This window comes from Podarcis raffonei, chromosome Z, assembly GCF_027172205.1.
Source record: "Podarcis raffonei isolate rPodRaf1 chromosome Z, rPodRaf1.pri, whole genome shotgun sequence".
NCBI classification, from domain to species: Eukaryota; Metazoa; Chordata; class Lepidosauria; order Squamata; family Lacertidae; genus Podarcis; species Podarcis raffonei.
Window position 1 is genome coordinate 26,712,820 of NC_070621.1, and position 14,371 is coordinate 26,727,190.

The window sequence follows — 14,371 nt, forward strand, 5'->3', positions numbered from 1 at the left end:
GTTTTTCCCAGGCCTTCACATCTCTAAGCATAAATGTTCCATTGTAAAGTGAAAATAATCTCAGTGAATATAGACAGTTTAGCTTTGCTTATTGCCAAAGCATTGGGGTAGTGCCATTTCACTGTACAATTCTTTCCAGCCTGTGCAAATGCTTCCCACATCTGACCCTCCCCTTGCCCACTGTGTGTTGTAAGGTCTCCAGAGAAACTATAAAGCTTTTATCCTTGCTTTGAAATGTTGGAAGGGGCAAACCTCTTTTGCACTGGCTCTTTGCCAGATTTTTGGTCTTAGATTCCTGCTTTGGTTTAGATGGCTTCTTCTAATAGAAATGTAATAAATAATAATAATACAGTGGTACCTGGGTTTTCAAATGTAATCCGTTCCAGGAGACTGTTCGAGTTCTGAAATGTTCAAAAACCGAAAACTTAAAATGGAAGCCTCAGTATGGAAAACTCAATACGGAAGCCGCGTGGCATGTTCAATTTCCAAGGCTTGTCCGAAAACCAAACCATTTACTTCTGGGTTTACGGTGTTTGAAAACCGAAATGTTCATCAATGGAGACGTTCAAAAACCAAGGTACCACTGTAGTGTGGGGAGTTACTATTTTTGTTTGTTGCAATGTTGTGTATTTTTGTATTTTTATATTGTAAACTACCCTGTAGAATGGGAGCGGGTGGCGCTGTGGTCTAAATCACCGAGGCTCTTGGGCTCGCTGATCGGAAGGTCGGTGGTTCGAATCCACGCGATGGGGTGTGCGCCCATTCCTCTGTCCCAGCTTCTGCCAAGCTAGCAGTTCGAAAGCACACCAGTGCAAGTACATTGGTACTTCTGGTTACGATCTTAATTCGTTCCGGAGGTCTGTTCCTAACCTGAGGTACCACTCTATTTAATGCGGCCTACCACTGCCGCTGTGCCACCAGCACACGATTTCTGTTCTCATCCTGGGGCAAAGTTCTGAACCCGAGGTACTACTTCCGGGTTAGCAGAGTCTGTAACCAGAAGTGTTTGTAACCTGAGATGTTTGTAACCCAAGGTACCACTGTAGATAAATAGGTACCTCTGTGGAGGGAAGGTAAACAGCGTTTCTGTGCACTCTGGCTTCTGTCACGGTGTTTTGTTGCACCAGAAACAGTTTAGTCACGCTGGGCACATGACCCAGAAAGCTGTCCGTGGATAAACAGCTGGTCCCTCGGCCTGAAGCAAAATGAGCACCGTACCCCATAGTTACCTTTGACTGGACTTAACCGTCCAGGGGTCATTTACCATTTTCCTAAAATACCCTGTGATCTTCTGATGAATGATAGTATATAAATTTAATAATAATAATTGCCTATAGTCAATGCTCACATCTCTTATTCCTCCTCTTGGGAAGAGAGAACACTTATTTATTTCAAGATAATACACTTTATTTTTCTTTATTGAGTTGGTAGCACACTCTTTTCAGCACCTGCTTGCATGCTGTGGCTCTGTGAGACTATTTTTAACCAAAGGTTGGGTGTCAGAAAGGCACAGAGCTTAATTTAGAGACTGGTTTTGGAAAGCTTCAAGTATTGTCTTTACCAGTGCAAGGAATTAATGAAAAAGAGAAAAGAGAGCAACTTGATACTGAAAGATATGCAAACGGAAAGCAGCATTTGGGATTTGTTTAAGGCTGTTTCTCTCTCCCCCCCTGTACCCCTGGAGTGCATTGTTATTGTTATAGAAGAAATGGCTGAAACCTGGAGAAGGTGAGGTTAGGGAATGAGGAAAGAATGGACTGGCAACCAGATAGCTTGCAGGCCAGATTCCTAATGAGAGGCTTCATAAGCGTATTTCCCATTTACGTATAACACCTGCAAAATACTTAAGGCACTAAATAAAAACATTTGCCCTGCTGTTTTTGTCACATTTCCCCATATTTGTTTTAAGTAAATTATCTTGTTTTCTTATATTTTAGATCTTATTCAGTGCACAAATGAGATGAATGTGAATATTCCACAGCTGGCAGACACACTTTTTGAGAGGACAGCAAACAGTAGCTGGGTAGTAGTGTTCAAAGCTCTAATTACAACACACCACCTCATGATGTATGGAAATGAGGTAAGACAGTAGTCAATTTGCCATAGAACATTGTGTTTAATGGTAGGAAAACATTCAGATGTGAAGTGCTGGTGATCTCTGAAATGATGGTGAGAGAGAACAATTAAAAAATACCAATCTGAATTGTCTATCCTGTTGCCTCACCTATTAGTAAGCAAGTAATGAAAGCCTGAGCTTAGCAATACCCCCCCTGCCGCCGCCTTTAAAATACTCAAATTACTAAATTAGTGATTGTATTAAATGAATGAATTGTCAGCATTGCACTGCTGGTATAGCCTTTCATTTCTGTAGGAAAAATTTATACATATACTCAAAGGTGCAGGAACTCTGTTCTGTATCTAGCAGTTGTGGAAACTATGTGTCAGGTTGCATTTGGCTAGATTTGAAATATTCCTACAGAAGTCTGAATCGGAAATGAATTTAATACACATCTCATTATAACACATATATACCTACACACATTGGGGTGAATTTGAACAATAAGCTTTTCTACAACCATCTCACTCTTCACAGAATTGTATAGGAACTGTTTTTGGATAATTTTTTCATTCATTACTTAGCCCTTGAAATTCTATTCATGGTGGAATCAGGAGCAGGCCTTGGTCTCATTTGCTCCAATCAACTCCCCTAAATTTCTTCTCGCAATAAAATAAGAAGTGCTTGAGTAGATCCCACTTCAATTTGAAAAACTGAATTTCCTTGAAATTACAGGGTATAACTTGCTTTCTAGTGGATTCAGTCTCATGGGATTGGGGAGATGCAGCAATCAAATAAGCACAGACCTCCCAAGTATGGTTGATAACTCCTGTCAGTGGTAAGAGGGAGCAGGGTGCATTCTCTATCTCACGGCTGGAACAATCCCAAGGGACAATGAGTGAATGAGTGAATAGTTCCTTAGTTATGTCATCTTGCTGTAAATGTGATGAACGTTGAAGGTGTTGGCAATGGGGGAGGAGGAGAATGTATTTGTCTGTAGTTTATACTGGCTTCATTTCCTTATTCCATGTAGGTGGAGAGTTTGCATGTGTGTCGCTAAAGAATAGCCTCAGAACTATGTTTGTATCTTTTCATAACCCTGCTGTGATGTGGGCCACACTTAAATGAATTTTATGCAAAGGTGTAATGTGTAACAAGTTCTGCTGCCGTTATCCTTTCTTCACATCAGAGTTTGCACAACATGGTGGCTGTCAATTGTGTTACACATTGGCCCTTGTTGCATAACTCAGTTCCAATTCTGGCTCTCCCGAGCAGTGATTGAAAAAATCAGGCTTGATAGTAGATCTAATTTGCTTGTCTTAGTATTAGATTCCCCTCCTGCTTTTAGATATGCCTTATACAACTGCGTAGAAACTAGTTTCTCTAACACAGTTATGTCTATGGGGAAAAAATAAATGAAGTAATCTGGAATCTAATTCTTTCTCAAACAGCGTTTTATCCAATACTTGGCATCTCGAAATACCCTGTTTAATCTCAACAACTATCTGGATAAAAGTGCCATGCAGGGTAAGAATTTTTTACTTTTCTATTCTGAGGCAGATTGCAATTTGCACAGTAACTTCTATGGGCTAAAGGAATGTTAGAAATTCAGTCATCTTAAATAAACCCATGAATGTATCCAAATTGTATTGGAGAGGCATGCTCTTTTATTTATTGAAGTTTGCATCCAGGTGTATTCTGTAGTTTCATTCATTGGCTGTAGTAGACCAGTAGTCCAGTCCAGGATTTGTAAGTATGGAAGTCCCACTGACTTTAGTAAACTTCACAACAAAGTAAGTATCTAGGAGTGTAGCCTTAGAATATTTGTGATATGTTTTGTATTGGGAAACAAATAAATCAAATTAATATGAGCATTTATGCGTGCTATAATTGCATAAAATTTCATCATGAACCTGACATTCACCTCAGAATTATATCTGCTTAGGAATAAGATGCATATTTCTGACTGGCTCTCTGTACATTGTCATGGTTACTAAGTAAGATAACTTATCTGTAGGCTGAGGCTATTATCCAAGTATATTTATCTGTAAGTCTTGTTGGAGGAAAGTTGGACTTACTTCCAAGTAAACATGGATAGGATCAGTTTTGTAAGCATCCAGGATTTTCCAGAAAGCAAGGGTTGATACTTACTGGGTAAAATATTGGCCTTGTTTGCATGTACCTCTAAACCATGGTTTGTTGCCTTAGCCAGGATTTGTATTTCAGCCAACACAGCTTGATATCCCACATGACTCTATGGTTCTATAAAGTGTTACAGCCTCACTATATCATCAACCAACATCAGCAGCAGGACAGAGGAACTCTCCTCTGAGTTCTTTGATTGCTCTCAGTGCACCATGAAGTTTACCTCCCTTCCACAATGCATTCAGTGCTTGCCTGGATTGGATCTTTTCTTAACCCTGCAAGCCCTCTCCTTTATTATTATTTTATTAAGCTCCAGGAAATGTGCCTTATGAGAGAAGGGACATGTGAATACTTATCCCATGGCCCAATGAACTGCTCTAGGGAATTTATCCTCAAACACCTTTCACTCTTGTCTCCATGAATTTCCAAACCTTTATGGAAGGAAGGAGGCAGAAGGAGACATTCACCATTGATGCGTGTTAGCTGCCAATTCTAAGCTGTGTTTTTAACACGTGCTCAAGGAGAAGGCTGTGAAATTGAAATTACTTCAAAGCAAAATAGGCAGGCATGAAAGGGGGAACTTGTTGGGAAGGAATAGGACAGGGAGGAAACCTCCTGCCATGCAAAGTGTGTGGATAGAGGGGAAGATTCGGAAAGTGGCAGCTGAGAGTTGCTTAATCTTGGGAGCAGTTTCTTTTTACAGCCACCCTTTCCTTGCACCTCTGTTGCCAAGTAAGTGGCCAGAATTCAACACTAAAATAAACTGGGAGTTAGTCAGGATGCCAGGTTTTGAAACAACAAGAAACTACAGTTAGCACACATTGGCATTCAAACCCTAGCTTGTCAGAAACAAGCAAAACATCATTAGTTCTCAGGATGGGTTTGAATATTCAAACAGACCACAATTAGTTAAACACCTATAGCTCTCCAGGTGTTGTTGGATTGCACATCCAATTACCCCTGACTATTGGCCATATTGCTTGGGGCTTTTAGGAGATGGAAACCAAGCACACATGGATGGTCATAGCTGAAATAGTCATGGTTTAGTGTTGCATGCGGATATCACTGTTGTTTCTCCATTAGTTAAAATGTAAATCTACAGTCTTTTTGGCTGCTTACTAGAGTTCTAAATATTCAAAACCTGAGTAATTACACACTGCAGAATTTGTGTTGTTTGTTGTTTGACTCCGAGGTTACTTATGGGGGATTCTGTAATCCTTATGATACATAGAATTGCCCACTCCTGGATCATGTCATCTCTGATGACTTGTTTGTCCCAGGGGCAGAACACCCACTGGGGTATAGAAACCTGGTCGAGACAGTTGTTTGAGGCTTCATAAACCATGGCTTATGATCTCAACTTGGTTTTCAAACCAACGTGTGCTGGCCAGAATTCCCTAGTTTGAATGTAATGGGACTTGATGCAAGCCCAGCAGATCCTTTGCATCTTGGCCCTGGCAGCCACTTCTGGCACCATACCCATGAATTTTGAAGCCTCTAAACTGAATCAGAACAGTATGTGATTTATGTGTCTCTGGAAGAGAGAACCAAACGAAAATAATGGTTACCCCCAGATGCTAGATAACCTTCCCCCTGGTTTATGTTTCTTTTTGATAGATGTTCATTCTATTTTGAAGAGATAAGTGTAGACTTTAACATGTATATAATTTTGATTTCCTTTTAAACCAGTTTAAACCTTTACCTTTTACTAAACCAGTTTGTTGTTGTTGTTTCAATTATAGTGTACCTCAGAAATAAAGAATCTAAATTTAAAAATCATTTTTATCAACCATGGTAAAATGGCTTTCTGATGGTGGAAATTGTTAAAATATTAGTTTATTGGTGAAATACAAAACTTTTATAAAATCTTGTGTGAACCACATAAACTTGTGTTAACCACACATAAACTTATTTTTCAATTAAGACTGTTAGAGAGTCTCACTGGTTCAGAAAGTGTTGGTTTTTATTAATTTCATGAGGCAACATTCAGAGAAACTATACCAACTTATCAGTGCTGGAAGCATGATCACTATACTACTAGTTTCAAATGTGTGTAATAATGGCAAATGTGTGAAGAAGGTCCCCAAGGAACTTTTGGAGCATAATTCACACTGAGTAAAAAGTGATAAGAGTACTAGAAGAATGAAAAGTCTAATTGAATAGCATTTTATTTCCAGGCTATGATATGTCTACCTTCATCAGACGATACAGCAGATACTTGAATGAAAAAGCACTTTCTTACAGACTTGTAGCAGTTGATTTCACCAAAATGAAAAGAGGGTAAGAATTCCATTTATTTTTATGCTCTTCTAGTGACTGGATGGGCATCAAAGTGTTTGAGAAAACAAAATTGTCAATACAGAGTTTGGAAATTTGTGCAAAAAAACATGTTCTGATGTGAAATTTGAAGTATGCAGTGATAGAAAAATGCAACTTTTGGAGCATTGAATCTGACAGTACATAAAATGTTCAGTGGCACTGTTGCAACAGCTTGCATAAACTTTTACGTATAAGTTTGAACCTTTTGGGAGATCAGAATATTCTTTAAAGCATTTTATATGGAATAATTTGATGCAGTACTTTGGAAAATACTATTCTATGTATGTTATTCAAAAGTCCCACTGATTTCAATGGGCAGCAGTAGAGTCCTCTTTGTTTGATATAATCTGTAGTGCTGACATCGGATACCATAATAGTGTGTTCAATGATTGTATCTGTTTGGTTTATTTTCTATTTTATTTTGAAGGATTGATGGTGTGATGAGAACAATGAATACTGAAAAACTTCTGAAAACACTCCCAATTATTCAGAATCAACTAGATGCACTTCTCGATTTTGATGTAAGCACTGTAGCTGTTATTTATTACTACAATCCGTGATAAGCTTTATGGAGGGTGAAAAATGTGTTGTGATTTCACTTTCTGGTGATTTGACTTAAAAAATCTCTTTGCTTTTTATGCAGGCAAACCCAAATGAACTAACGAATGGTGTAATAAATGCTGCTTTCATGCTCCTCTTTAAAGATTCCATTAGACTTTTTGCAGCCTATAATGAGGGGATCATTAACTTGTTAGGTATGTGAAACAACACACAACAATTGTTTAAACATTTACCAGTGGAGACCTGTATAAATATGCAGATGTGGTTTTGTTTGTAATATCTTCCATGTTCATTTCTCCCTTCACTCCCTTGTGTTCTTTCCCATGTGTTTCTCTCTCCCTTCTCTCCCTCTTTCCTTCCCCCCTCATTGAACTTGCACATAATAATCCTAAATTTTGCTGATTCACACATCATAGTAAGCCAAGTCTCCTCGTTTGTTTCTCCTGGCTCCAGGCAGGGCAGAGTGAAGTGGGAGCAATTGAGCAATGTTGCTCATTTGCAACAATCCACGGTTAACTTTTTGCTTTGGCTTACCAAGACATGCAAGCCAGCCCATTCACTACTTTTATACTTACACCATGTTCAAATAGTTTCTCTTAAACATGTGCACATAGCTAACGGATGACCAACACCTTAATAGTCCTGCCTGTTATCTCTTCTGTTGCACTCCTTCTCATAACAGTACACATAATTCTAGTGTGCCAGAAACTTATTTTATTTTTAAACTACTAGGCAGCTGAAGTATTCATAGACATAGCTTAACACGTCAGTGCTAAGCCAATGTCTAGGGAAGACTCATTTCACCCTGCAGAATTCAATAGCTGGTCTCTATTGTCTTTTCTTTTGTTGTGTTTATCTGATTTTAAAGGGTAGTGGTGGCTGGAGTAACTTGGCAAAAACACTTAAAGCTTTTTTGTGTGTGTGTGCTCTCATTTTATGCTCCAGTGATGGCCATGGTAATATGTAAAAGTTCTTGGGTGTGATGACAGCAAGAGTGCATGCTTATGCTCAGAAAGTGCTTTATATATATATTTTATTATTTTCAGTGTAGTTAAGGCTTTGATTGATGTTCTGATTGTTTGGAAGATATGGAAGCTTGTTTGTCAGTGTTTGAATATGATTGGCTTACTAATTAGGTTCCTACAGTATTCTAAACTCAAACAAATTTAATGTGTGTGCAGTAAACCAGAAGATTGTAGGCCTCTTCTGAGACGCACACTAGCAATAGCAATAGATTTAGATCAGTGTATTCATCCTCAGCTGCAGATATATCTTTTCAGCTGACCTTCAGTTCTTCTTCAGGCTTTGCAATCCCTGCTTCTGTCAGTGAAGTTCCTGTGAAGGGCACTTGTTGAATAAACTTAACTGTTATTGGTGGATTCATTTTATGGTCTTGGCTAAAACTGCTGTTAAATAAAGTTGAAATCAGTTAGTGACATCTTCAAATAGTAAAGTATCAAACCTAGCCTTTTTAAGTCTAACATACCACTTTATTAATAATCATATTATGTTACTGTTCTTTTATTTACAAACAATTTTTTCTTTGAATTTCATGCTTCAGAAAAGTATTTTGATATGAAGAAGAACCAGTGCAAAGAAGGTCTGGATATTTACAAAAAATTCTTAGCCAGAATGACCAAATTGTCAGAATTCCTCAAAGTGGCAGAGGTAAATAAATCCAGTAGCATTAGTAGTATTTCATTTAGCTCTCTGGACTGGTACAGTAATAAGTGCTTATGATCACAATTTCATGCAAGTTATGTATGTTGCTGAATGTAAACTATGTACATTTAAGAGTATATTTTGAAAGCTCTGTTTCTGTTCATTTTTATCAACTAAGAAATGCCTGTTGAACAAAGGTTGTGGTTTTTAAAAAACTATCTATTGAATATATTTTTCCTCCAAAGTTCTGACAAGCTATTTATTACTATTTCTGGTAACTGAAATACATAAAATCTTAAGAAATACCTTTCAGGATCTCCATATAAAATTTAGCTTAGAAGTTGCATTTAGAGTTGTACCAGTTCAGAAAGCTTTCCATGTCCTCCCTGTTCCCTTAGCTTTTATGTAGACATTCAGATCCACAGTTCTTTCTTTTCATTGCCACTGCATGTAGTAATGTACATTTTTTTCCCTTTTTTGTGAACCCAGCAAGTTGGAATTGATCAGGGTGACATTCCAGATCTTACTCAGGTCAGTGTACATTTCATATTAATTTAACCCCCAAGTCCTGTGTCCTTTTGTGATTTTAATAGTTAGTGTTCCATTCTATACATTCTGAGAAATCATTTTCTTCCATATATACTATATATGGAAATACATGCCATTTTTCCTGTAACCTGTTTTGCTTCATATAGGTAATGTGCTCAGTAACAATTAATGCTTTTGTTTTTCCTGTGCTGTTTTGGAGAATATTATTACTAGAAATTTTTGGTGTTTATTTAAAAACAACAACACCACTCTTAAAAACACATGGGGTAGGATACCCAAACCTGGTGCTTTGTTTTAATCAGCAATTTCCACAAACTGAGCAAGCAGGGCAGTACAACTACTTCACTTGCTGAACAGCTTTCCCCTCCCCTTGCTCAGGAGGGGACCATAGCACAATGGAAGAGCATATGCTTGGCAAAATATCCTTTTAAAAAAAATCAGTAAAATCTCTCTGCCTGGGAACCTGGAGAGCCTGTGCTCATCAGAGTAGACAATATTGGGCAACATAGTCAAATAGTCTGACTTTGTATAAAGCAGCTTCCAATGTTCCTGTGTGTTTCAGAGATTTTTTTAAAAAAATGTAATTGAAAGCCAGGGAGGGAGTTGGCTGCTCAAATAAAAAGTAGAAAATGGAGGCCTCTAAAGTTGTCCTTTGGGTGCTGACATAGGTATAAACTCCTGGTTATGGAAACTATATAGTTTCTTCTATGAGGTTTGCTGGTGCTCATATACCAGGCATATTATTCAGAAGTTGCAGCCACAGCTACAAAGACTTGATGAGGCCTATAGCTCAGTGGTAGAGCAAACTTTATCTGAAAATGGTCCAAGATTCAATCTCCAGGATCTCCAGTTATAGGATACAGTTAGCAAAGCTAGGCAAGAATTTAACTTAAAGAGTTTAGAGAGCTAAACACTGGGCTAAACAAAACAACAGTCTGATTCAATGTAAAATAGCCCCACATGTTCACATAATGGGGGGTGTACAGAATTAATTCCTGTAGGACAGCTCTACAAAGTGAAAAATTCTTGCTAGCCAGCTCAGAATCTGATACAGTAGTTCACATGCTGTTGATGTTACAACATTGCATCAAGTGGTTCCGTAGATCCCTCTTAATCTTCGTGGATCTTTCCATTTGCTGGCACCATGCTATGCTCTTCTGTTTCTTTTCTTGTCCCAAATAGGCATTGCCTTTTGTACCTACTTGCGCATGTCACCCCTCTGTCCCCTTATTTTTATTGTTGCCTCTACAGTTGCTTAACTCCTGTCTGTTTCTGTCTTACCAATCCAATGAGACAGCCCCCACAATGTGTCAGTTGCTTTGTCAGCCCTTCTGGCTTCTTGACTGTTCTAATGACTTGGGTGCCTAGTAAAGGCAAGGTACTCCTTTTGACTGCATGCCCCTGAAGTGGGTCCCTTCTTGAAAATGTTTTGTGTGTCCCCCCACATTTTTTTGGGTCACACCATTAATACCCCACTGAAGTAATGGCTTCAGACTTTTGTACGTGTTGAATCTTAATCTGACAAACTGGGAGCAAAACTAGGACTATTGTGTTTGTGTGTAGCCCTGCTGAATAATGCAGGCTATAGAAGCATGGGGAGGTTTTTGTTTTTTGTTTTTAATGCAAACATGGACAAAGAAAAACAATAGGTGATATCCAACAGACACCGTGAAATCAATGCAGATCACTCCAGTCTTTGGGCAAGCTTCAGTGATTTATTTCAGTGAGAATGAAGTGCAACCACCTTAGTGTGCATCCAGCCTTAGTATGCATCCAGGAGATGTTGAATTGATTTACCTACTCTCTTTCAAGCAGTTAACACGGCACCCCTTGTGAATCAAAGCTATAGTGTTGCACAATACAGGAATCTTCATTAATACATTGTCTAATGCCTTTGGAACAACTTTTGCAAGTTAGCTCTTTAGAACTATTACTGTGGCATAATAGTTGTTTTCTTTTACTTTGGGAGGCTTAGTTTGAGCCCTTGCAGAACAGCCAATTTTTCCTGTAAATACTGTATGTGCCATGTTTTGGAGAAATGCAATCCACTCCATTTACCTGTGTGTGAGCATCTAGTAAAACAAAATGACACTCAGGTAGCTTATGGAGCTGAGCCGTTTTAAAATGAATTCAGCATTCTTCAGTTGTGCATATCATGTGCTCTTGTTTCTGATCATTTTGTCTACTGTAGAAGTTAATGAGCTGTGTGCTGATGAATCTTTTTTACAAGTAAATGTAAGGAATGTTTCACTCCAGTGTAGACTCTAGCATACCAACATAATAAACTGAAAACTTCACTGTGGAATTGTCAGGGCTAACCAATTTCACTTCAAGAACTGGTATTACTGAGGTGCTCCTACGGTTCTCTGGAATAGTTCCTGAAAACAACTCATCTGGAATATGGTGACAGAAATGTTATAACAAGCCTCCTGCCTAAATTTAAAAAAAACCAACCACCTTGCTCACAGAGAGAGCAATGTTTTACCTGCAGAAGGACCCAGATTTAGTCCCTGGAAGCTCAAAATAAAAAGGACCATGTAGGAGATAATGGAAAAGATTTCTGCCTTTGGTCCCGGCAAGCTGTTGCCAGTCAGAATCAGCAATGCTGGGTCTTATTGGCAAGTTGTCTGACCTGATGTAAGGCAGCCACTGTTCATTTCGCTCAGTTATGAGATTATGGTGGAAAGTAGATGTGGAGGCTTTGAGGCCATTGTCTTTCCTCTCTATGAATGTACCTTACATAAAAGTGATTTTTGTATTTGAAGTGGAAAAATGTAAAGAAGAAGAAGTAGTAGTTTGCAATCCTGCATACATTTGATAAGAATTTTCACTTTAGGCTCCCAGCAGTCTGCTTGAAGCTTTGGAGCAGCATCTGGCTTCACTGGAAGGGAAGAAGACAAAGGAGGTTTCAGCTGCTAGCAGGTAATAAATAGGCAGGTAGACTGCAACCAGAGTATTGATTATTGGCATATTGGAGTGTTGAAGTATAGGGTGTTTCCCATCTCTTTTATAGTCTTATTTGTTTCTTCTCAAATAGTAAGGGCAAAAGTGGGTGATAACACCAAAGCAATAATGCAAAGCAGGCTGTTAAATTTGCACAGAAGATTTATTGAATTGTATAATTAGCCCAAAGCATCTGCTGCTATCATCTGCCTTTAAGAGTGGGTGGGTGGAATTATGGGCTGAAATTGGAAAAATAATTCTTTTTCCCCCACACTCCCTGAAAAAAACACAAAAAGAACCTGGTGAATTCCTCAGTTCTCCACCTAAATGACTTAGTACTGTCTACATGCATATGACCATCTTGGTAGCTGCCTCATACGTGTGGAATTACCCTCCCTTTGAGATCTGTCTTATCTCTTGTAAGCACTCTAAAAATCTTTATTTGGATTTACTTTGGATTTCCAGACAAACCAGATCATTTTTCATCGTGAAGTATACTCTAAACCAGTGGTTCCCAAACGACCATGGACCACTTGAGAATGCTGATGGTCTCAGTGGATTATCTAATAATTTTTTTCTGCCTGTTGTAACAACTGTAATATGTTGTGCTTATTTTATTGTAATTTGTTGTATTTTGTAATCCAGTTTAAGTGCATAAAATAGCATGGTAAACATGGATACTTTGAGATATCATGTTTCCCACTCATTTACAGTGGTACCTCCGGTTAAGTACTTAATTCGTTCCGGAGGTCCGTACTTAACTTGAAACTGTTCTTAACCTGAAGCACCACTTTAGCTAATGGGGCCTCCTGCTGCTGCCGCGCCGCTGGAGCACGATTTCTGTTCTCATCCCGAAACAAAGTTCTTAACCTGAAGCACTATTTCTGGGTTAGCGGAGTCTGTAACCTGAAGCATATATAACCTGAAGCGTATATAACCCGAGGTACCACTGTACTTGGATTTAAGTCCCTCTCAGTTCAGTGAGCTTTCTTCCCAGGTAAGTGTACATAGGATCCCAGATGCTATGCCCTTCTATCATTCTTTGCAAGGTTAATTTGGAGAAGACTAACGTTGTAGTGTTCTGAATTCTGTCCTGCTTCCCCCTTACTCATGAACTATCTAGGTGATGCTTGAAGCTTCCTTCGAGTTCAAAGATCTTAAATATGTGGTCTTTTTCCTTTAAAATTTCAGAGCAAGCACCCTATCCAGTGCAGTTTCTACACTTGCCAACACAGGAATGTCCTTCACTAAAATGGACGAAAGAGAGAAACAGCAGGCATTGGAGGAAGAGCAAGCTAGACTTCAAGCACTGAAGGTACTGCTTCTGGTTTTGTTGGACATGCAGAGTCAGAAAATGTGTAAGCTAGTTTGGCAGCTGCACTTCATATACCCCTGTAAAAAGTAACTTGGCTCTGTGTCTTGTTAAAGTGAGAGGGGTGTGTGTGTGTGTGTGTGTGTGTGTGTGTGTGTGTGTATAAGTGAGAAAGAGTGCTTTGAGTGTTTGGGAATTGACCATATGCTGCAGCCTTAGTTTTCATTTTGATCACAGCATCAAATCTCTGACCTATTTTAAAAATCTTGGATTCACAGATCAAGCCAAAGTTGAGCATTTCCACATCTCACTGAGCTTGGTGTGGAAAGAGCCAACCAAATTCTTCATGAAATCAATGTGATTTGAAAGTGATTAGCTTTGGCTGGATCATGGCCTTAATTCATGAACAGGACAGTCTCACTGATTTTCATGAAAGTGGAATATGACTGGATTACATCATAACACTCTGTAGAATGGAGATGTGGTTTAACTTCGCAAGGTAGTTAAGTTTCATTGTTGGTGTACTTGCATTCTGAAAAACTCACATAATGTAAAATTTGAATTATCTTGCACAACTCTTTTAGGAACAGCGATTGAGAGAGATTTCTGTGGTGTCAAATTCAACTTCTACATCTGCCTCTCCAAGCACTTTATCAGGGAAGAGTGTAAACACCAATGCTGCAGCTGTTGACCTATTTGCAACACCTGCTCCAACCACCAATAGGTGAGGAATATTTCAATATCAGGTACAAATAATCTAGAGTCAGAACTTCTTCATATTATGGTATTGGAAAGCATTCCCAAGTGGAAACTCAGAATGCTTT

The 14,371-nt window shown here is 38.7% G+C and overlaps 1 protein-coding gene across 2 annotated transcripts in view; it reads left to right on the forward strand.

Annotated features, from left to right (window-relative positions):
* The window catches only part of LOC128406991 (phosphatidylinositol-binding clathrin assembly protein-like), a 50,763-nt gene that overhangs the window by 14,930 nt on the left and 21,462 nt on the right, over positions 1–14,371 (forward strand). For both annotated transcript variants that reach the window (XM_053374917.1, XM_053374916.1), the window contains exons 2-11: positions 1,938–2,080; positions 3,508–3,583; positions 6,379–6,481; positions 6,948–7,041; positions 7,164–7,275; positions 8,643–8,749; positions 9,233–9,274; positions 12,129–12,214; positions 13,427–13,550; positions 14,132–14,271. In XM_053374917.1, the coding sequence (XP_053230892.1) occupies positions 1,938–2,080; positions 3,508–3,583; positions 6,379–6,481; positions 6,948–7,041; positions 7,164–7,275; positions 8,643–8,749; positions 9,233–9,274; positions 12,129–12,214; positions 13,427–13,550; positions 14,132–14,271 (1,027 nt within the window). The remainder of the gene's footprint in view (positions 1–1,937; positions 2,081–3,507; positions 3,584–6,378; positions 6,482–6,947; positions 7,042–7,163; positions 7,276–8,642; positions 8,750–9,232; positions 9,275–12,128; positions 12,215–13,426; positions 13,551–14,131; positions 14,272–14,371) is intronic.